Source organism: Hyperolius riggenbachi, chromosome 3, assembly GCF_040937935.1.
Source record: "Hyperolius riggenbachi isolate aHypRig1 chromosome 3, aHypRig1.pri, whole genome shotgun sequence".
Taxonomy (NCBI): Eukaryota; Metazoa; Chordata; class Amphibia; order Anura; family Hyperoliidae; genus Hyperolius; species Hyperolius riggenbachi.
Genome location: NC_090648.1, coordinates 147,434,360 through 147,458,843, shown reverse-complemented (window position 1 = coordinate 147,458,843; position 24,484 = coordinate 147,434,360). Strand labels below are relative to the sequence as shown.

General features: G+C 45.2%; 1 protein-coding gene across 1 annotated transcript in view; it reads right to left on the bottom strand.

Annotated features, from left to right (window-relative positions):
- CHSY1 (chondroitin sulfate synthase 1) overlaps positions 1–24,136 on the bottom strand; it is a 93,855-nt gene extending 69,719 nt beyond the window's left edge. Inside the window, exons 1-2 of the mRNA XM_068275088.1 lie at positions 23,505–24,136; positions 4,965–5,460 (exon numbers count right to left, since the gene is read on the bottom strand). Coding sequence (XP_068131189.1) covers positions 4,965–5,460; positions 23,505–23,833 — 825 coding nt within the window. The 5' untranslated portion in view covers positions 23,834–24,136. The remainder of the gene's footprint in view (positions 1–4,964; positions 5,461–23,504) is intronic.
- Between the last annotated feature and the right edge of the window lie 348 nt (positions 24,137–24,484).

Sequence of the window (24,484 nt, the reverse complement as noted above, 5' to 3'; positions counted from 1 at the left end):
ATTATAAAGCACCTACAAGACTTACAGAAGTGAAAGCATATTCTGTTCCTGCAGGTTTATTCCTTCAGAATTTTCTACATTCCTGCCCAGATGACATTTTAACTGTGCTGGTTTATGCGAATGGTCACTGGCAGACATCACACTGCTAAAACTTCCAATTCACTGTGACGCACTCTGACAAGTTTGTTCCCCTTTCTAAGGATTAATTGTTTATGACACTGAGAACTCAGATAACGTTCTTTATCATTTTTATTGCTTACTGACAAAGCTATGTACACGGATTGATAAAATGAAGGTTTTTATGGTCACACTACTGCAGATACCTAAAAATACCAACATGCAGAGTGATTATGACAGCACCTAAGGCCATTTTAATCCTGCTCTGCTGAAAGCCGTCCAAGGTAATTGCACCAAAAGACAACTCCCACGACTTGTCAGATCAGAAACACTCACATACGGAGTGTTAAGGTTGCAAAGCATAGGAAGGATTTCTTGGCAGAAATATCCACCTTGATCAACTTTGCCAAAGATCTGTTCCCCTGCAAGCCCAGCCAATAACCTTCCAATGCATTGCAGCAGGTCATTGATCAAAAAATGTGCTCAGCGGCAGATTTTCTGAATGATCACTTGACAGACCGACATAAGTCTTGCTTCAGCAGCATGTCACACCAATAGCTTTACAGCACAAATTTGTAGCTGGCTATCCTTAGCTGAAATCCAGAGTCAGGCTCGGGACGGAACTCCGCAGCTCAGATCGGTAATCCAGTGCCTGAGTGAGTTATATGCAGGAGCTGCTGCAGATCTCTATGCAGTATGTTTTTAGGGTCTAAAACCTTTAGACCGTAAATCTGGAAATAACAATAACGCCAGAGTCTAGTCTGCATGCAAGTTGTTGTTTGTGAGATCTATTAGCAGATGCAATGTATAATGTCAGCAGCAACCTCAACTGGAGATCTGTATCCGCAAAACAAATCAAATAAAGCAGAAGGGCCTATTGTCCACTGTGAAAATTTGCATAATTACTGAAAGCAATGGAATGGTTTACAATGAATGAGTTTTTGTAGTCGGTTATGAAAAGATAAAAAAATTGTCAATTCCGCTAAATGCGTCTGAAAAATTGCATTTGCTTAAAATAGGAAATTTGCAAATGGAAAAACTAATGCCAAATATTGTGGAAATGGGCCCCAATGATCTGTTAATCCTGTCCATCAATCTCCTACGCCTACTAGTACTTTTTGACCGATGCTTAACTTGGCAAAAGCAGCCCCCTCTACATCTGTCACAGCTGGTCTCTCGCTAAGTACTTTGCATCTAGCACTGGCCACACCTACTTTGTGAGCACTAGAACCGTGGAACACTAAGTACCCTACTTGTGGCACCACCCACTTGAGCACCTAGCTACAGCTTGACCTCACACACCTAATCTGAAATTCATTCTACAAAAGTCATTTGTAGGACAAGAATGAAACGCCTTGTGTAGTCTGAGCGCCTTTCATGAGTGCGGCATAGACTCTCTGCCAAATACACCTAACCAGAAGTCAACCCCCAACTCTCTCCTCTAATTGACCATTTTTTAGTCATGGCTAGGTCGCCCCCTGCACTGGTGGCAATTGAGATTTCTGAGAGGTTGACTACCTACAGATAGAAAATTCATACAACTTCTCAGTGAAGAAGCTATACAGTTTTTTTGTGGAGTTCTACTTTGAGTATGGGGTGAGATGGGATTTAGATCAACGGTGCTTCAGTATTTATTCATGGGAAGGGGGGGGGGGGGGGGGGTAGACCAATGGGATGCATCTAGGCTTGCCAGATGTAAACATAGTAAGCAAGCATCTTCTAAAGACTATTCTTCTACCTGCTTGGCTGTAGTAAATAATTTTAGGACCAACAGAGTCACACGTTTATATGTACCCTTGCCCTTTAAAAGCACAATATTTGCCAAGGCAATGAAGAAAAAAAAACCCATCCATTTGATTTGGGTGAAAATGTAACCAGCGAACATTGCCCTCAGCCTGGAAATGGAGCACAGCTCTCTAATTAGCTGCCTACAGCAGTAAGTCTCTTTATCCTTATGAGAGGATTTGTTCGTTCTCTGTGGAAAGGATGAGCCATCTTCATATCTTATTCATTTCCTGCAGACTGCACTGGAAACACTGTCACAAGATATCAGTGTCTCAGCACAGATAGGTGAGCCATTAATGAGAGTCACCTGCAACAAGGCCCGGTCCTCAATATCTACAACTAAACTTCACAGTATAAGAACTTAAAAGGTGGTGGTGATTGGGGGGGGGGGGGGTATGGTGTTCCTTTGGCTGTTTGCATGACAAAGAGATCGATCGACCGATTATCCCAGCTTACATCCAGTACTAAATACATTTAACAGTTGCATATTTATAGTCCATACAATAGTTATGCATCTCACTACTCCAGAAGAAGGGCCACAGACAAAATGTAATTTAAAGTTTTCATTCAAATTTATGTTGCCATCAGATTACCTAACAATACAGACTAAGGGAGTGATCACACTTCCCAATAGGGAACCACAGACATCTCACAAGCTTTTTTTTTTGTATGTTACATGCGTTTGTCTGCGCTCCTCACAAGCTTTTTTTTTTTTTTTTTGTATGTTACATGCGTTTGTCTGCGCTTGAACGAAGGCTTTTTTTTTCAGTAGCCAGTATTTCAATGAGGAATCGTATACATTGTGCGGAAAAGTAGTGCAGGTTTTAATGTTTGTTTTTTTGCCCTATTTATACAGAATCGCAGTTGGCTTCTGAAAGGCTCAGCTGCCCCATAGGAAAGCATTACTTGCGTTTTTGTATGAGATTTCACATTGCCGCAAAACACCGGCAATTTCAACAAGCTTGACCCCTTCCTAAAGATTCTGGCAACTTTAAGCAGGGGTGGTCATGAGAAAATTAAATTATTTGTCCAGTAAAATAAAAACCAAAGAACATGGAAGCGGGATGTAGGAGGCCTGTGGCACAGGGCCACACATTCAGCGTGCAGAGGGGAACAGCAGATGATTGGACCAGCGAGAGATTCCGGCGAGGGACCAGGATGAAGTCCCAGGTATATTTTATTTCCCACTTATATCACGTTAGGATCCCTTTAATTTAGCAAATGCCATCTATCAAACAGGACTGAATTGCCAGGCTTTCTCTAGGAGAATCATGAAGGCTACGCCCAAACGAACACACAAACTTCAAATACTATAGATCAGCCCATGCATAAGAAGGGAAGAAAGGAAACATTCACACAACTTCAAAATGATCTTTCAACACTCCTAACCGAGCTGACTAGTTCAGTCTCCACCTCGGCCTTTCAAGTGACATGGGTGCTATTTCAAAGTAGCCCATTATGTGATCCTAGGGTTTCTCAGCAGGTAAACCGCAAACACGAAGGCTTCTGAAATCCTATTGAAGTATATTGTCAAATTGCTTATCACCATAATGTTCACAGTAAAATTCGTTGTTACTGAACAATCTTTGCGTTTTAAAGCAAACTTTTTGTGGGTGACAGATAGAGGCTCACAAGTGCAATGAAGCTGTGACATTATTAAGGTGTTCAGAGGTGCTGGTTTGTGAACCTTGCCATAGTTCATACAATTATATGCAGTCTTTCCACATCTTTGTAGTAAGTGGGCCTACTTTATGTGTTCAAAGCATTTCCTTACTAGAAGGAATGGGGTTCCTCTATGCCTTCCTATTCACACAGACTTTACTCTGCCCTAAGCATTCCTACCTTTCACAGACAAGACTTCCTGCTCAGGAATCAAGCATTGAATCCTTAACCTCCTTCCTGGAGATGATGGTTTCTGGATTTTAGGGTATAAAAGGAGTGCAATTTTTTATATTTGTACGGTTTTAGACCCAAAAAACAGGAGAAAAAAATCATACTGCAGAAAGATCTCGCAGCCCCTGCACTTAATCACCTCCCTGGGATCCAGCGCTGCAACTCTCCCTTCGTCCTCTGGGTGGCGCAGTAACCCTGTAGTGAATTTGCAGTCTGTCATGACAACTGGAATCCCTAAAGGGATCCAGAGCTTCCAAGGACTGGAAGAATGGCTGCTACTGTCTGGATCATAGGAGAAGAGAGTTGAAACGTCAGCTGTGCTTAAAAGGAAACCAGAGATGTTTTAAACAAAGTTTTATAGTACCTGGGGCTTCCTCCAGCCTCATGCGCTTGGATCGCTCCCACACCGCCGTCCTCAGTCTTCTCCCTCTTCGGTACTGGGTCCCGTAACTTCAGCCAGTCTGCCCAGTTGGCAGCTGCTGGAGAGATATGTAGAGGGCGCACTTCTCTCGTGCAGACTGGCCGCGACTGGCTGAAGTTACGGGACCCGGCACCAAAGAGGGAGAAGACTGAGGACGGCGGCGTGGGAGCGATCCATGCGCATGAGGCTGGAGGAAGCCCCAGGTATGTATAAAACTTTTAGTTTAAAAACATTTCTGGTACACTTTAAGGCTCTGCATAGACCTCCTGGGGCTACCCATAGTCGGGCTCAAGATTACCACTCCTGGCTTCTTTTTCCACCGCGAACCCGACTCGGAGATACCGCCAGGAAGGTTAATCTATTAAGAATGAAAATATATAATTTATGTTAATTTCCCTTACAGACAGTTCTATTAGACGTGTCAAAAAGCAGAAACCAAAAAAAAAATAAAACACCCATCACCATCAAAAAAAAAAAATCAAAAGCATTCAGGACTGTTTCACATAGCAAAAACTTTTTAGAGCTAATGATTTGAAAAGCTCTTGCTAATGCAATGCTATGGGGGATTTATAAAATCAGATTGCTCAAGTAAGAACAAACTCCTAACATTACATTAGCAAGAGCTTTTAAAATCACAAGTGTGTCAAAAAAGCTCTTGGAGCGCGAACCAGCCCTTATACTTCAGCAGCAGTAATGAAAAGTGATTTTACACCAATGTGTATTGTTGCCTGTTGAAAGAAAACCTTACCTCATAGGACCAGACACACTGCACTCCAGCGAACCTCCGCACGCATCTGCCAATTTCCACATCCTCATGGGTGGTGTACATCTCTCTGATACACTTTCCAATGTGGGGAACCATCCTGCGCAACACTTCTCTGCTCATAATCACACCAGGACCGCCCATACAGAAGTTCTCACCAGGCTCTAAGGCCAGCTTGCCCATCTCCTCTGTAGTGCCCAGGCCAGTCTGCCCCAAGAACAAAGGCTCGCTGCTATTAAGGTTGCGCAGGAAGCTCTCCAGGCGGTCTCCTTTAATATAAACGTCATCGTCTGCTCTCATGAACCACTCGTACTGATCCAGGTAGTGATCATGCATATACTTAAGCATCATGAAGGACTTCTTTTGTGGCGGGTAGGCGTCATCTACACCTTGCAGTGATATAATTGGTATTGGTATGGATGTGTCGGAACCCTCACTGGAGAAGAATTCCACTTTCCCAGGAATGGACTGCGCCCACGTTCTGAAAGGACAGTAAATGAAGAAACTTTAGAATGAATCTAACAATGAAAGCCAACACAGAGCCTGCACACAGAGCATAGCAATCGGAACTGCCATGAATGTAACAGTTTCTGTTTACATCAGTCATCAGATGTTACACGACACAAATAAAAGGAAATGGCATCTCAGAGAGAACAGCTGCATGCATAGCTGTGAGATCCGCAGCAGCTATGGGTGAGAGCTCCACTATTTACACATGACATTTTCTTAGTGGATTAAGCCTCCCAGCTGGAAAACATACAGGAATCTGTACTACCCAAATTCACCAAGTATCTCTCCTTGCAGCATTACACTTTGGGGTTACCTGAACAGAAGGAAACAAAGCATTCATTCTGATTGCCATGTTTAACAGATGAATGTTGCGTATATATGAAAGAAGGTGCCCTCATACATCAACCCAATTGTCCAACCAATTTTGACAACTTCAAAAAAAGTCACAACCCCCCCCCCTAAAAAAAACAAACAAAAAAACAGCACATCAATTTGTAATAGATTCCAGCATTTAAACTACTGAAAGAAAAAAAATAGATTGATCACAGTATTGGTAAAAAGGAGGAGCAAACAGTCGCGCACTAGTGGATGGAGCAGCCTGGGTGTACTCAGGGTCAGTCCTCAACCCCTAAAGAAAAGTAATACAATTTGTAGTGGGAGCACCTGGCGCTCAGAATGATGAGCCAAAATGATATAATGTAGATAGTCACAATATTAGATCAGTCGAGCATCAAATGCGGGGAAGCACTGTAGGGGCGGCAACGCCTTTCTCAACCCACAGTGAATTGCCCGTCTTACACAAGTCTCGTGACAGTACCTCTAGACTGGATCAAATACCCCAACCGAAGATGGTGCCTTTTCCTCCTGTAGTGTAATCCGTTCCGGAATAAGAAGGAAAGAGAAGGATCAATAGCGCAGCTAGGCTCAAAGCTCGCGCGGAGATACTCCGTCCTTCCCTCTCCACATCCGCCGGTAGTGACGTCGCCCTTTGCGTTTCACCGCTCTCCAACCAAGTGTCGGCTTACTTCCTGGATAAGGGCATACAAAGGGGACAAAACTAATTGTGCAGACTGCGCTAAGTGTTGGTAACGCTGCGCATAAGAATGCACTTACAGGATGGATTCTTGATTTTATTGCATATAAAAATGTGTATCCCGATCCGGATTTCGGCCTCACGCAAAGGGCGACGTCACTACCGGCGGATGTGGAGAGGGAAGGACGGAGTATCTCCGCGCGAGCTTTGAGCCTAGCTGCGCTATTGATCCTTCTCTTTCCTTCTTATTCCGGAACGGATTACACTACAGGAGGAAAAGGCACCATCTTCGGTTGGGGTATTTGATCCAGTCTAGAGGTACTGTCACGAGACTTGTGTAAGACGGGCAATTCACTGTGGGTTGAGAAAGGCGTTGCCGCCCCTACAGTGCTTCCCCGCATTTGATGCTCGACTGATCTAATATTGTGACTATCTACATTATATCATTTTGGCTCATCATTCTGAGCGCCAGGTGCTCCCACTACAAATTGATCACAGTATTGCCCTGTGCAGTGCAAATCTATGCTACCACCACGCCCTCCAAACATACATACATACATTTCCTGTCTGATCAAAACTTTTGACTGAACTTTGGTCAAATTTCATTCAGTTGTACATTTAAAGGAATACATTTCCATCCAATTCAATCTGCAGGGCATCGAAAAGGGAAATCAGTGTGTGTATTGGTACCTTTATTAGGCGCTGAAAGTACACTTGTTCCCCAGGTAGTCAATTATCTAGATAGTATTAACTATACAGTAGTTAACAGGACTCCATACATACATATTAGAGATTTATGTTGATAATTTTCTCGAGAGAGAGTATGGTGTACATCCATGCCTGCGTTAGTCATAGGGACAAGGTGGTTCATCAATCACTGCTATCTGATGGGACTTGTGACTGGGGAGTAGTGGATAACTTGATGACACTCGAGGTGTTATCAACCAGTTTATGGCTAGCTATAGCCTTGTATACAAGCTGGATAAATCTCAGCCGATGACAAGCCTTACCTTTGGAGTGTAAGTAGAGTGAGTGCAGTGGCCCGCTGTGCCTTGGCCAGCGATAAGCCGAACATTGTTCTCACTGACCCTGCCCACTGTGTGCAGTTTCCCCTCCCCCTCCCTCCACCACTGCAACAGAACGCACCACTAGCTGGGAGGATGGTGATAGTGGTGACTGGATAGTGTAATGGTTAAAGTGGACCCAAATTAAAAATACAAGATTTCAGAAATAAAATCTATTTTCTAAATTATAATAAATAGCAGCCTTTTTTCAGCTGCATGATGACAAATCTAATATATGTTACATTTATTGGGGAAACCCCTCCCTTCCTTTCATATTGCCGGGACAGAATCCGGCAGACTGGTGGAGTAGCAGGTGTCTGGCTAAGGAGGAATGGCGAATGGCTGCCACCTGTATAACCCTAGTAATGAAAAGAGAAGGGTGAAAAGCAGCATGCACTGAAATGCTCATAGGCTTGAAGGAGTGCTTATTTATCTTTGTATGGGTCGGTGCACACCAAAAACCGCTAGCAGATCCGCAAAATGCTAGCAGATTTTGAAACTTTTTTTTATTTTTCTATGGCGTTTTGCTAGCGTTTTGCGGATTGCTGCTGCGGTTTTCAGTATAGTAGATTTCCTGTATTGTTACAGTAAAGCTGTTACTGAACAGCTACTGTAACAAAAACGCCTGGCAAACCGCTCTGAAGTGCCGTTTTTCAGAGCGGTTTGCGTTTTTCATATACTTAACATTGAGGCAGAAACGCATCCACAATCCAAAAAATGCCTCACCCAGGCATTTTTCGTTTCTGCAAAAAGCCTCCCGCCCTGGTGTGCACCACCCCATTGAGATACATTGACCAAGCAGATCCGCAGCCGCAAGCGGATCTGAAAACGCCCAAAAAGCCGCTTGGTGTGCACCAGCCCTCAGCGTCAAAGTGGTCCAACTAAATATTTTTAATTAAAAAAAGGTTTGGTTTGGGTCCGCTTTAACCATTGTACTCCTACCCCACCCTGTTCCAGGACTCCCATTTCCCTTTGCTTTGGCAATGCCTCTAACAGAGGAGACCAGGGTTCGAATCTTGGCTCTGCCTGTTCAGTAAGCCAGCACCTATTCAGTAGGAGACCTTAGGCAAGTCTTCCCAACACTGCCACTGCCTATAGAGCGCGTCCAAGAGGCTGCAGTTCTGGCACTTTGAGTCCGCCAGGAGAAAAGCGCGATATAAGTGTTTGTCTTTGTCATTTGGTATCGAGTCCCGTTCCCTCTCGGACGACGGTCCTCGTACATGTGTATAGGGCTAAATGCTATAAACATTCTCTTTAAAGTAGACCTGAACTCAAAACTTCATCTCTGCTCTAAAAGATAAACAGATTAATAACCTTTACAAAAAAAATATTTGTTACAGCTTACAGAACTCCTGCAATAAATCTGCATTGTGTCTACTTCCTGCTTTCATGGAAGCCAACAAAGCATCATGTGTTTTCATATTAGCTGTGTCTGCCGAGAACTGCCAAATTTCTGTGCAGACAGCTGAGAAATCAAATTACACTGAGGGGGAACTACACAGGCTCTTCTCTCTAAAAACACACAGGGTGCAATTCTCTTTTTTCCCTGTGTCCTGTGCAAGAGTTCAGGTCCACTTTAAAAAGAATCATGATTACTTTCAGACCATCTTCAGTGACAACTTTATTAACTTTTCACAGTAGTCTGTGAAGGTTTGCAGCATAATTTACAGGCTAATAGTCTACCCCTGTCAGATGTTCAGCTTCATTAGTAACAAATATAAAGAGAGATTCATTGCATAACCATAATTTTCACTTTGTCATTGTCTGTCCACTGAAAAAGAAAATCTAGCACATTCCTCCGCAACAGCACTTAAAGCCCATTAGCCAGCACATCCAAACCAGCCCAAGAGCCACCTCCGGGGTTATGCAGCTTGTGCCTCCAGGAGGGATGGCTCACACTCTCGTACTTCATGAAAAGCTTGTCATTCTAGTCAAAAGGTTAGAAAAGTGACATTCCTCTAAGGAAAGGTATATGCAGGAGACATTCAATAACCCGCAACATGTCTCTCGCCTGAGTTCAGCTGAAAGTGTAATAAGTTCAGCTCAGATACTTGTCAGACTGGGAGCAACCAAACTAATTTATGACTAGAAGAGGAGATACATTTATACAGCTTCTCTCTCTGAAATTCTTTGCAAACACTTTAAAAACATGGCTCCAGCATCTAGTGTTTGATCTTAGCAATGTCTGAAATATACTAGGACACTCATCCCATCCAGCAAATAATAGACATCTATAGGCAGTGTGGTCGCACTAAAGTAATGGGTTCAACCAGCAGATACACTACCTGGATAGAATTTTGAATGTTCTTCCCAGTGTTTGCATGGGTTTCCTCCCAGGCTCCAAAAACACACTGATAAATTAAATTGGTTCCCCTGCTACTAAAACTGTTAAGTTTTAGATAGAGCTAGCATCTACATGACACTATTCTGTGCGATTCGATCTCGATTCTATTTACGATCGATTAAATCCGACATGTCCGATTCACCATTGTTTTGCAATGGCAAATCAAATTGAATCCCGATTGGACATGTTGGATTTAATCGTCATGTCTATCAGTCTAGGGCAGTTTTTTTTAGGGGGACAGGAATGCTATATTGCCAGCTTCTTTGAATAACAGTTAGTGGCATGACTAATGCTGAGTACACATGGGGGACCTTTGTGGCTAGTCGCTAGCGCATAGGGGACGTGTGCGACAGCTCCGCCCCTGTGACATCTGTCTACATGTCTCTGCCCAAAGGCAGAGACGCGGCGGAAGCTATCGCCGAAGGTTCCTCCCCCCGCCGGAAGCTCCATACATTGTTTATAGGGTTACTGTCGCTAGTCCGCATAGACACGGCGGACTAGCGACAGTTGCGGCGACAGCTGTTGCCGACAGCTTAGACTAGCGACGGTTCGTGGCGCGCGGCATACACATGGGGGATCTGTTCCTGCAACATGCGCGTGCCACGCGGTTGCAGCGACAGTTGTAACCCGTGTGCATGTAGCTTAAGCTGTGGAAGAGGCCAGGGCTATAAGAATACAATTTCTGCGGCTAAACGTTAGGAAGTAGCAATAGTTTTAACCACCTTGCAACACACCATTTCCAGCGAATTTCAGCAGAAGCCTGTATGAGGGGGGGGGGGGAATTATGGAAATACAGCCACCCAAGCTTTTTACCAATCAAAATACAAAGCTATGCAGCCATATACAATCCTGTACCTATGCCAATCACATGCAATAGCTGGCAACGTGGATCAACCAAATTATAATCTGCATACAAGTCACATAATCTTGGTTTAATCATTTACCTGCTCAGCACTTTGCACCATTTGATACTAAATCAGATTCTAGCAGAAATTGGATATAGTACTGATCATGCCACAGTCGCTGCTAGTATATAAGTACGTGCGTTTGCCTGATCACACATTAAAAAAAAAAAAAGTGTCCTTCTTGATCTTGCAACCTCAGCAATGTCACCCTTCTCATGGACTAAAAGTGGCCATACACTTATAATTGCTTAAATGACCATAAACTGCTACATTTTTATATATAGGAAACGTTCACACTTATCAGTCCGAACTGGATCTATTGCTGTAAGCAGGCTGCACTTATGTGCTGTCCACAATAATTCTGGAAGAGCACTGTACATATGCAGGAATCAGGGCTATCATCCTTAACCACTTCAGGACCACAGTCTTTTCGCCCCTTAAGGACCAGAGCCTTTTTCTCCATTCAGACCACTGCAGCTTTCACGGTTTATTGCTCGGTCATACAACCTACCACCTAAATGAATTTTACCTCCTTTTCTTGTCACTAATACAGCTTTCTTTTGATGCTATTTGATTGCTGCTGCGAGTTTTACTTTTTATTATATTCATCAAAAAAGACATGAATTTTGTCAAAAAAATGACTTTTTTAACTTTCTGTGCTGACATTTTTCAAATAAAGTAAAATTTCCTATACATTTGAGCGCGAAAGTTATTCTGCTACATGTCTTTGATAAAAAAAAAAACATTCAGTGTATATTTATTGGATTGGGTAAAAGTTATAGCGTTTACAAACTATGGTGCCAAAAGTGAATTTTCCCATTTTCAAGCATCTCTGACTTTTCTGCGCACCTGTCATGTTTCATGAGGGGCTAAAATTCCAGGATAGTACAAATACCCCCCAAATGACCCCATTTTGGAAAGAAGACATCCCAAAGTATTCAGTGAGAGGCATGGTGAGTTCATAGAAGATTTTATTTTTTGTCACAAGTTAGCGGAAAATGACAGTTTGTGACAAAAAAAAAAAAAAAAAAAAAAGTTTCCATTTCTTCTAACTTGCGACAAAAAAAAAATGAAATCTGCCACAGACTCACTATGCTCCTCTCTGAATACCTTGAAGTGTCTACTTTCCAGAATGGGGTCATTTGTGGGGTGTGTTTACTGTCCTGGCATTTGGGGGGTGCCTAATTGTAAGCACCCCTGTAAAGCCTAAAGATGCTCATTGGACTTTGGGCCCCTTAGCGCAGTTAGGCCGCAAAAAAGTGCCACACATGTGGTATTGCCGTACTCAGGAAAAGTAGTATAATGTGTTTTGGGGTGTATTTTTACACATACACATGCTGGGTGGGAGAAATATCTCCGTAAATGACAATTTTTTTATTTTTTTTACACACAATTGTCTATTTATAGAGATATTTCTCCCACTCAGCATGGGTATGTGGAAAAATACACCCCAAAACACATTATACTACTTCTCCTGAGTACGGCGATACCACATGTGTGGCACTTTTTTGCACCCTAACTGCGCTAAGGGGCCCAAAGTCCAATGAGTACCTTTAGGATTTCACAGGTCATTTTGAGAAATTTCGTTTCAAGACTACTCCTCACGGTTTAGGGCCCCTAAAATGCCAGGACAGTATAGGAACCCCACAAATTACCCCATTTTAGAAAGAAGACACCCCAAGGTATTCCGTTAGATGTATGGTGAGTTCATAGAAGATTTTTTTTTTTTGTCACAAGTTAGCGGAAATTGATTTTAATTGTTTTTTTTCACAAAGTGTCATTTTCCGCTAACTTGTGACAAAAAATAAAATCTTCTATGAACTCGCCATTCTCCTAACGGAATACCTTGGGGTGTCTTCTTTCTAAAATGGAGTCATTTGTGGGGTTCCTATACTGCCCTGGTATTTTAGGGGCCCTAAACCGTGAGGAGTAGTCTTGAAACCAAATGTGGCAAAATGACCTGTGAAATCCTAAAGGTACTCATTGGACTTTGGGCCCCTTAGCGCACTTAGGGTGCAAAAAAGTGCCACACATGTGGTACCGCCGTACTCAGGAGAAGTAGTATAATGTGTTTTGGGGTGTATTTTTACACATACCCATGCTGGGTGGGAGAAATATCTCTGTAAATGACAATTATTTGATTTTTTTTACACACAATTGTCCATTTACAGAGAGATTTCTCCCACCCAGCATGGGTATGTATAAAAATACACCCCAAAACACATTATACTACTTCTTCTGAGTACGGCGATACCACATGTGACACTTTTTTGCAACCTAGGTGCGCTAAGGGGCCTAACGTCCTATTCACAGGTCATTTTGAGGCATTTGGATTCTAGACTACTCCTCACGGTTTAGGGCCCCTAAAATGCCAGGGCAGTATAGGAACCCCACAAGTGACCCCATTTTAGAAAGAAGACACCCCAAGGTATTCTGTTAGGAGTATGGTGAGTTCATAGAAGATTTTTTTTTTGTCACAAGTTAGCGGAAAATGACACTTTGTGAAAAAAAAAAACAATACATATCAATTTCCGCTAACTTGTGACAAAAAATAAAATCTTCTATGAACTCATCATACACCTAAAAGAATACCTTGGGGTGTCTTCTTTCTAAAATGGGGTCACTTGTGGGGTTCCTATACTGCCCTGGCATTTTAGGGGCCCTAAACCGTGAGGAGTAGTCTTGAACCCAAATGTCTCAAAATGACCTGTGAAATCCTAAAGGTACTCATTGGACTTTGGGCCCCTTAGCACAGTTAGGCTGCAAAAAAGTGTCACACATGTGGTATCGCCGTACTCAGAAGAAGTAGTATAATGTGTTTTGTGGTGTATTTTTACATATAACCATGCTGGGTGGGAGAAATATCTCTGTAAATGACACATTTTTTTATTTGTTTTACACACAATTGTCCATTTACAGAGAGATTTCTCCCACCCAGCATGGGTATGTGTAAAAATACACCACAAAACACATTATACTACTTCTCCTGAGTATGGCGATACCACATGTGTGACACTTTTTTGCAGCCTAGGTGCGCTAAGGGGCCCAACGTCCTATTCACAGGTCATTTTGAGGCATTTGTTTTCTAGACTACTCCTCACGGTTTAGGGCCCCTAAAATGCCAGGGCAGTATAGGAACCCCACAAGTGACCCCATTTTAGAAAGAAGACACCCCAAGGTATTCCGTTAGGGGTATGGTGAGTTCATAGAAGATTTTATTTTTTCTCACAAGTTAGTGAAAAATGACACTTTGTGAAAAAAACAATAACAATCCAATTTCCGCTAACTTTTGACAAAAAATAAAATATTCTATGAACCCATCATACACCTAACAGAATACCTTGGGGTGTCTTCTTTCTAAAATGGGGTCACTTGTGGGGTTCCTATACTGCCCTGGCATTTTACGGGCCCAAAACTGTGAGTAGTCTGGAAACCAAATTTCTCAAAATGACTGTTCAGGGGTATAAGCATCTGCAAATTTTGATGACAGGTGGTCTATGAGGGGGCAAATTTTGTGGAATCGGTCATAAGCAGGGTGGCCTCTTAGATGACAGGATGTATTGGGCCTGATCTGATGGATAGGAGTGCTAGGGGGGTGACAGGAGGTGATTGATGGGTGTCTCAGGGGGCGGTTAGAGGGGAAAATAGATGCAATCAATGCACTGGGGAGGTGATCGGAAGGGGGTCTGAGGGGGATCTGAGGGTTTGGCCGAGTGATCAGGAGCCCACACGGGGCAAATTAGGGCCTGATCTGATGGGTAGGTGTGCTAGGGGGTGACAGGAGGTGATTGATGGGTGTCTCAAGGTGTGATTAGAGGGGGGAAATAGATGCAAGCAATGCACTGGCGAGGTGATCAGGGCTGGGGTCTGAGGGCGTTCTGAGGTGTGGGCGGGTGATTGGGTGCCCTAGGGGCAGATTAGGGTCTAATCTGATGGGTAACAGTGACAGGTGGTGATAGGGGGTGATTGATGGGTAATTAGTGGGTGTTTAGAGGAGAGAATAGATGTAAACAATGGATTTGGGAGGTGATCTGATGTCGGATCTGCGGGCGATCTATTGGTGTGGGTGGGTGATCAGATTGCCCGCAAGGGGCAGGTTAGGGGCTGATTGATGGGTGGCAGTGACAGGGGGTGATTGATGGGTGGCAGTGACAGGGGGTGATTGATGGGTGATTGACAGGTGATCAGTGGGTTATTACCCGGAATAACAGATGTAAATATTGCACGGGCAAATTGATAAGGGGGGGGGGTCTGAGGGCAATCTGAGCGTGTGGGCGGGTGATTGGGTGCCCGCAAGGGGCAGATTAGGGTCTAATCTGATGGGTAACAGTGACAGGTGGTGATAGGGGGTGATTGATGGGTAATTAGTGGGTGTTTAGAGGAGAGAATAGATGTAAACAATGGATTTGGGAGGTGATCTGATGTCGGATCTGCGGGCGATCTATTGGTGTGGGTGGGTGATCAGATTGCCCGCAAGGGGCAGGTTAGGGGCTGATTGATGGGTGGCAGTGACTGGGGGTGATTGATGGGTGGCAGTGACAGGGGGTGATTGATGGGTGATTGACAGGTGATCAGTGGGTTATTACCCGGAATAACAGATGTAAATATTGCACGGGCGAATTGATAAGGGGGGGGTCTGAGGGCAATCTGAGCGTGTGGGCAGGTGATTGGGTGCCCGCAAGGGGCAGATTAGGGTCTAATCTGATGGGTAACAGTGACAGGTGGTGATAGGGGGTGATTGATGGGTAATTAGTGGGTGTTTAGAGGAGAGAATAGATGTAAACAATGGATTTGGGAGGTGATCTGATGTCGGATCTGCGGGCGATCTATTGGTGTGGGGGGGTGATCAGATTGCCCGCAAGGGGCAGATCAGGGGCTGATTGATGGGTGGCAGTGACAGGGGGTGATTGACGGGTGATTGACAGGTGATTGACAGGTGATTGACAGGTGATCAGGGGGGATAGATGCATACAGTACACGGGGGGGGGGGGGTCTGGGGGGGGGTCTGGGGAGAATCTGAGGGGTGGGGGGGTGATCAGGAGGGAGTAGGGGGCAGATTAGGGACTTAAAAAAAAAATAGCGTTGACAGATAGTGACAGGGAGTGATTGATGGGTGATTAGGAGGGTGACTGGGTGCAAACAGTGGTCTGGGGGGTGGGCAGGGGGGGGTCTGAGGGGTGCTGTGGGCGATCAGGGGGCAGGGGGGGGGGAAATCAGTGTGTTTGGTGCAGACTAGGGTGGCTGCAGCCTGCCCTGGTGGTCCCTCGGACACTGGGACCACCAGGGCAGGAGGCAGCCAGTATAATAGGCTTTGTATACATTACAAAGCCTATTATACACTGTTGCAGCGGCGATCCGGATGCCAGTAACCCGCCGGCGCTTCCGAACGGCCGGCGGGTTACGGCGAACGGGGGGCGGAGCCAGTCCCCGGCGGCTGATCGCGTCACGAATGACGCGATCGCCGCATAGCCACTCCCGCAGCCGCCCCCGCCGATGGGCGTATTGCGGTCGTTTGGGCCCGGACTTTGCCGCCGCCCATCGGCTGGGGGCGGTCGTTAAGTGGTTAAACATACTTACTATTCAGATGAACGTCTTGCAACAACAATGCAACCAATGGAGTTATGAAAGCCTGAATATTATAGTGAGTGTTTATCCCAGGTCAGGGACTTCTAAGCTAGTGAAACGTAATGGCAGCTCCATAATTCTATACCCACTTATTCAATACATACCTGTGTGCACAACACTTATGAACTGAAACCAGATGTAGCTTCTCTTAACGTAAATACAGTTAGACATAGCCCCCACAAAAACTTGAACAAGCAACACCCATGCTAACCTAAAAATAAAAAAACACATTTATAAATAGATAAATACTACTTCTGCTTACATAACAGATGTATTGTGCTATCCACATAATGATTCCTGTGAATCCTATTCTAGGCAGTGGCCATCTTGCCAAGCTAATGCTGACATCATATCCTCCTTGAGGCCTGGAACCCACTGAAATCAGCAAACGCAAAACGCAACCGCTAGCGTTTTGTCTGAGCGGTTTGCAAGCGGATTCATGCGCGTTTTTGGTCGTGTTTTGCAACATTGTATTTTTTTGCCCAGCGGGTGCGTAGCGTTTTGATCCTGATTGGTCCTGTGAATTATTTTTAATTTTGTTACAGTGTGCTGAACGGCAAAACGCTAGCAAAACCGCTCAGTTTAGGTTTTGCTGAGCGTTTCTGCTAGCGTTTCAATACTTTGCATTGAAGCGCTAACGCTCCCAAAATGCTGCAGGTCCTGCGTTTGCGTTTCTGGGAAACGCAAACGCTCCTGTGGAAGTTGCCCCATCCATTAACATTAGCCCAGCGTTTGGCAAACTGCTAGCGTATCACAGTGCTGCCAAAACGCTGCCAAAAGCGCTCCTGTGGGTTCCAGCCCTCACTCTTGTTTTCCCCTCCTTTCTCTTGCTCATTGTGTATTCATTGGCTGCCCTCCTTCCAGAGTCTTCAGACACTCCCACTGAGGTGTATACTAGGAAGTGCACTTTTTTTTTTTATTTACACATCCAATCACTGAGTCATTTTAGCCTTGCTTGTAAACACAAGTAATCAGATGGTTTATTTGATAAGCAGCTAGGCAGGGAAAAAAATGGAAGAGGAGGAATATTATAGATAAAAAGAACGCCCAGCATTCAACTCTTTGGCACTGTTTGGCACTAGGGCCAGTGCTCCCAAAGTATGTGATAACTACAAACCATAACAGCAGAAAACGTTTTGCAAGTTCTGAATGCAGGATTAGCATTTTATCACCTAATACACTCAGACCAGTTGCTGTTTGATTTTTATGGTGACAATACCACTTTAAATACCACTTTAAAACTGCTAAATAAAAAGACAACTACTCTGAAATATAAGCCATGTACGTTATCCACTTAAAAGTATTTCAACATCTGAACAAGTTTGTGATCCATCATATCTGATAACTGGCTACCAGTGCTATCGTTCATTATTCTGCTGTCCTTGAAGGACAACTGTTTCCCTAGAACAGAACAGACTGCTCAGCAGAGTGGAAATACAAAGACTGTTCCCTACATGATCACTAGAACAAGCATTCTGGGCGACAAGAGGTTTATAGTATTTGTGTAGCTTTAATGTGCAGACAGGCACACACACACACACACACACACACCTTTGGAGTAGGAGTCATTTTTGGGTACTTGGAGTCAGAGGTTTTATAAACTGAGGAGTCAGGGTTGGATGATTTTTACACCTACTCCACAGCACTGCTCACAAATATTGTTGCCCGCAGGGAACAAAGCTTAGGCAACCGTTCAGTGCTAAGTGGTGCCACATGTCGCTCACACTGTGCTCTCCCTGCTCCCTCAACTCTATATTAGAAACGCATCTAGAAGCATTTTGCCTTGAGCTGTAAAGGCAAGTACCCACCGGCCGATACTTGTGGCAATGTTACCTGACGTCTGGCAACATCATTGAACTTAAGCATGTTGAACGATGTTGCCACCCGCAGCGACCGCGCATCATTAAGAAACAGACACGGCGGTTTGGATCTGGTATATCCCTGACGACTCCCACGCAAAGTACCGCAATCGCTTTCAGAGCTGTGGAGTCGGAGCAATTTTGGAGAGTCTGAGATTTCATAAACTGTCCTCAGTTGTGTACAGTTTTGTACAAAATCCACAGCCCTGGTAAGTATTAGACATATGCTGGGTACACATCATGCGTTTTCTCGCTCAATCCGCGGGTCGATCGGGATCGATTCGACTATTTCCAACATGCTCGATTTGGGCTTCGGTCGTTCCTGCCGTCGATTTTGCATACTTAACATGCAAATCGATGGCAGGAACGATCAAATCCCAAATCAAGCATGTCGGAAATAGTCGAATCGATCCCGATCGACCGGGAAAACGCATGGTGTGTACCCAGCATAAGGAGTCAGAGTCAAGGACTCGGGAGCCATTTTGGGTACCCAGAGTCTGATTTCATAAACTGAGGAGTCAGAAGATTTTTGTACCAACTCCACAGCCCTGCTCGCTTTAAGCCTCGTTGCTCCCATCATGTAACATCGCACATACCTGCCGATCGGAAGATGGAGGAAGACGCTCGTTGTCAGGGTGAGTACTTAGCATTACCCAAGGGATTGTGCTTACAAACAATGATGTACAAACAATTTTAAATTTGGCCGAGGCGGCTGATAACCGCCTTTGTTGAGACCCTAGCGTGTAGACTTGGCTAAGGGCATGGCTCTCCGCAGTAACCCCACACACTCTACGATCCTCATGTGCCGCTCCATCAGCCCTCCTCTTTACCTACATAAGAACAGAAAACATTGCTAGCCTGGAGGCGGATGACGCGTCTGTACAGCCTTGACCCCACACTGTTGCCCAAGGAGCCAAATCCCAATATCTGCTGAGCAGACAGTCCTCATATGAAAGTCGTATTATAACACAGTCAGTGTTATAAGGGATTTACAAGCAGAACAGAAAAGGAAGGAGAGTTGTAATCTAGGCACCATTACATAATTTGCATATTCACTCCCCAAGTAGACATGAGCCAGCACTGGTGTTCCTTCTTGATCACAAAAAGTTGCTCTGGACTAGCAAGTTACTTCATTAGAAAACCAAAGTATATAATTAAAGCAATTTTGGATTACACAATCCATTTGCTTTTACCCAGGTGACCCACAACCACTAGGAAATTATCAAGGGCTAAAAGACCAAAAGGCCACCAAAAGGCAATAGTAAAAGTAGTTTTGCCTCCTTAAAGGGGCACTACTGAAATTTAGGCTACTGGGATTACCATAGTAGCAGGTTTCTAATAGGAAGAGCAACACATATTAGGTAGTGTTTTTGTTTGCAAAGGTTGGCTGGATAGGATAATTTATAACACAAACGACAGACTGTGGAGTCGGTACAAAAGTCATCCAACTCCTCAGTTTATGAAACCACTGACTCCAGGTACCCAAAACTCCTCAACTCCACAGCTCTGCATACAGATCCTGGTGTCAGTAAGGCTTGGTTCCCACTTGCGCGGATCACATACGTTACCACCACGTATCCGGAACAGATCCGCTCTTCCGGGATTCTTGTGGACAGCACATAAGTGCGGCCTTGCTTACAGCAACTGATCCAATGCAGACTGATAAGTGTGAACGGTGTGTATATATATTTTAGATCTATGTACAGACCAAAAGTTTGGACACACCTCTTTATTTTCATGACTATGAACATTGTAGATTCACACTGAAGGCATCCAAACTATGAATTAACACATGTGGAAGTATAGTACATAACCAAAAAGTAGCCAACTTTTGCTTTGATTACTGCCTTGCACACTCTTGGCATTCTCTTGATGAGCTTCAAGAGGTAGTCACCTGAAATGGTCTTCCAACATTCTTGAAGGAGTTCCCAGAGATGCTTAGCACTTGTTGGTCCTTTTGCCTTCACTCTGCGGTCCAGCTCACTCCAAACCATCTCGATTGGGTTCAGGTCTGGTGACTGTGGAGGCCAGGTCATCTGGCGCAGCACCCCATCACTCTCCTTCCTGGTCAAATAGCCCTTACACAGCCTGGAGGTGTGTTTGGGGTCTGCTTGCCTGGTTCCCACCATTATGCAATGACCAGAGAAAGGACAAAATGCCTGTTCTCAGGTCAAGTGGGAACACAACCAGGGATGCAGGGAAGTGGCTTTCTCCTCTATCCAGAGGATCTCTCTCTCTGTGCATGCTGTGAGTTGGGTTGCCTTTACCAAGTAGCTATGTACTCAGAATCATTCATAATCAGAATCAAAATTTATATTAGCCAGCGCTGCCCGTGGGAGGTGTTAACTTACCCATGTCACCGCTGTTAGACGATGAGCTCCATGTCACTCTCATGCCACTCCTGGGTTGAAGGAGGAAGCATGGGAGTGATGTCACAAGTGATGTAGAATGCGCATGGAGCACATCGTCTAGCAGTGGCAGCATGGGTAATAACACCCCGCCCCCCTACAATGGGCAGCGCTGCTTAATTTAAATTTCGATTTAGAGTAGCTACAAGCATGTAGCTACTCGGTAAGAGCAAGCCTAGCTGTGAGCTCAAAGCCAATTCTGATAATGCCAGTACTGTTATGTGGTAGGTGTCAGGTAAAAGAAAAACAGGCTACCTGAGCACAGCAGGAGAGGAGAGAGATATCACCTATTATCAGCCCATCTGGACAGAGGAGGATGTCACTCTCCTCTTACTAACACCAGATTCTGTATGTGTGCCATTAACCACTTCGGGACCAGCCGCCTAACCCCCCCTTAGGGACCAGGGCATTTTGCGGTGGAGGGGGGAGCGTGCGTTGGGGGGGGGTGTCGGGCGGCCGGATCCCGTCTGTGGTGTGCTGGGCAGTGTTTTCCCCCATGTTGGTTAGGTGCCCCCCCTGTGTGCAGCAGCCATCACTTACCTTACAGGCTCCAGCGATGAGCCGCACGGGACCCTCTTCTCCGGCCGGCATCTCCGCTCCAAATAACGCTCAGGTCGGGTCGCGGCTTGATGACGTCATCAAGCCGGGACCCGGCGCTGACATCAGACGGAGCAGAGATGCCGGCCAGAGCAGAGGGGGGCGCCGATCGTTGCTGGAACGGCAGGGAGGTGAGTGGATCCTCTTTTCCCCCCTGCAGCCGCCTTCAAAGTGATCACTACGATCCGACTGATCGTAGTGATCACGTGATCAGCAGCCATACGTGATGGCTGCTGATCACTGAGGGGAGATGCCAGCTGTCATATGACAGCTTAATCTCCCCCTCCAGGTCCGCACGACCACGTCGGGAGCGGTTCTTTAGCGCGGACGATGAATCAACGTCCGGTCAGAACGGTACCACCACCTGCTGGACGTTGATTCAACCTGCGGCGGTCCCCAATAGGTTAACTTATCCTATTACCATTGTAAACAAAAACACTACCGAATATGTGTTGCCCTCCTATTAGAAACATCCTCCTAGGGTAATTCCAACGGCATAAATGTCGCTGTAGAGAAACTTTAAAACCAAAAGGTATTTGCGATAATTCAGCTTTAAATGAGCAACTGTGGTTTCCCATAATGCATCACTCCAGAATAGGAAAACCATCTATTTATGCCCCTGAAAGCAAGGCTGCAAATCCAGAACTGTAGGTGTGCATTGAGCATAAAGTAAATACATTTACAAAGCCACATCAGCCCAACATGCATACAGCTGTTTTGGACTTTCTAGCCCTCATCAGTGCATGCCATGGATTGATATGGCTCTATGGGATTGGGTTTGGACCAGTACTAAGTAGTACCCAGGTAGATCATGATCACCCAGAACCACTGGGAAATTATAAAGGGCTAAGGAACAGTCTGTTCTAAATGATGCAATCAAAAAGAATTGCACACTGGTCTAATGGAGCTTTTGCTGGAACCCAATGGTAGTAGTATTAGACAATCATGATCATGAAGAAATAACTGCACACAGCCTGTGCGCGGAAACTTCTTCACGATTGTATGCTCTAAATGAAAAATTGACTACACCGGCAAAAGAAAGTTTGTATGTCTGAAGCACAGCTTCATCACCAGAAAATCTGTTATGTATGCAGAAAACATATGAAGGCTATCAGTCTTTACAATACACCCACAGTTCAGACAGGCCAAACAAGATTACCTATCAAAAGGTTAATTTAACAGTAATAGTGCCCATAAACTTAATGATTAACTAGATGCTATATCAGGCTCCAACAGAGCATTGCCGTCAGTAGGGATGGTCGATAAGATGCAGAATCATGCAAATGTACACAGCTTCAACATAGAGCAATCAAATCAAGCACCATACTTGCAACCCTAGTGGTCAGGTGCCTAATTGCACTACAGTAGCCATTAACACATCAGTTTTGACCTCAAGTAGCTTTATTCAAGGCACAGCGCTGAAGAATTTCCACATTCAACAATTTTTTGACTGACAGGACCCACAAATTTTAAGATGTGAACAGACTGATTCAGGAATGGTACACCTGATGAAGGGGATATGCCCCGAAACATGTCGTGTATTACTGGGATTTGATAAAACGCAAGTTTGAAGCCAATTGAGTGCCTCCTTCGTATTTACTACACTGATTCAGGAATTGTCAGTTCATTAACCAACAGCTGATTAGCCTGCTACAAAGTGTAATTTCCTTAGATCTAAAACACAAACTTGCCTTCTTAAAACAGAAGGCATTTGCGATTAGTCAGGTTGTGTGGTGAGCACATGTGGTGCCCCACAATGCATCAGTGCTGAATATGCAAATCATGCCTTTGTTGTCCCTACCCAGTCTCTGTCACTTCCTACTGTGATAGCGGCTGGGCTCTGTCCCTTTGTAGTGTGATAGTGGCCAGGCTCTGTCAATTGGTAGTGTAATACCAGCCAGTCTACGTCACTTGATAGTGTGACAGTGGCCAATCTCAGTCACTCAATAAAGTGGCACCCGGGCACTTTCACTTGGTAGTTTGATAGCGGCCAGTCGCCAGGTATGCCATCATTTCTGCCTTTGCATCCAATTAGCCTACATGCACTGGCAAATAATGCATTGGCAGAAGGGTTAAGGTTAGGGAGAGGAACAGTAAAATCATGAATGTAGGTTAGTTGGACGATGTAGGCTATTCCTTGAAGCACAGTCACTTAGTAATGTGATAGTTCTGTGACTTACCTATAGGCAGCCACAGCTCGGTTCTGCAGGTATTTCTGTGCTGTCATCACGCCCACAAATAAGAAGTTGTTGTCCCGAGGGATGTCCTCGGCGTCGCTGCCTGGAGCCAGGGAGCCCCCAAAGGGCAGCTGCAGGAGGTCGTGCAGATCCGCCTTCAGTGAAGCCTGTGACCCGCAGCCCGCATTCTGCCCTCCGGTCCGCTCGTTGTCTTTGCGGCTCTGGCGCTGCATCTCGTGGGCCCGGGGCAGGATAACCTGGGTGGCCAGGAAGAAGCCGACCACCAGCCCCAGCACCCCATAGACAAAAGGGCGGCGGTTCCGAAAGGCCATTCCGTGCTTGCTGGACTGTGCGGCGTCAGTGTGAGCCCCTGCCCCCGAGTCCCCACTGCTTCCACCGGCGTGACCACACTGCCGTCCCCCGCTACCTGGCTCCGTCCGCCACCGTCATCTGCAGCCTGCCCCCCTATTGTCCCGGCCTGATCCCGCACCGTGTGCCCCGACCTCAGTGTCACCGCTGTGTCCTCCTCATCCTCTCCTCCGACCCCTCTGCCAACCCCTCTCACTTCCAGCTCCGCACGTCACCCGCCGCACCGCTCTATAAAAGCTCCTACAGCTCAGAGCGGAGGATTGAACCCGCCCGGCTCCCGTCAGCTCGCTCTGATTGGCTGCGAGTAGAAAGGACCCCGGCACACGTGACCTGGAAGACGAGCAAAACTTTCACTGCTGATGTCGCCAGCGCTCACTACTGTATTTGTGTACAGTGCATTACTGTCCTATATCACGTACTATACTACTATGAGTCTATGCTGCAACATACTGTAACTCCTTGTACTGTGCTGTGTCCCATATATGCTGTACTATGTGTTATATGATGATTAAACCATGCACTAACATACTTTAATTCCTTGTACTGTGCTGTATAAGACTGTGCTACACTATACTATACTGTACTATAATTACTAAACAATATAACAATATAAT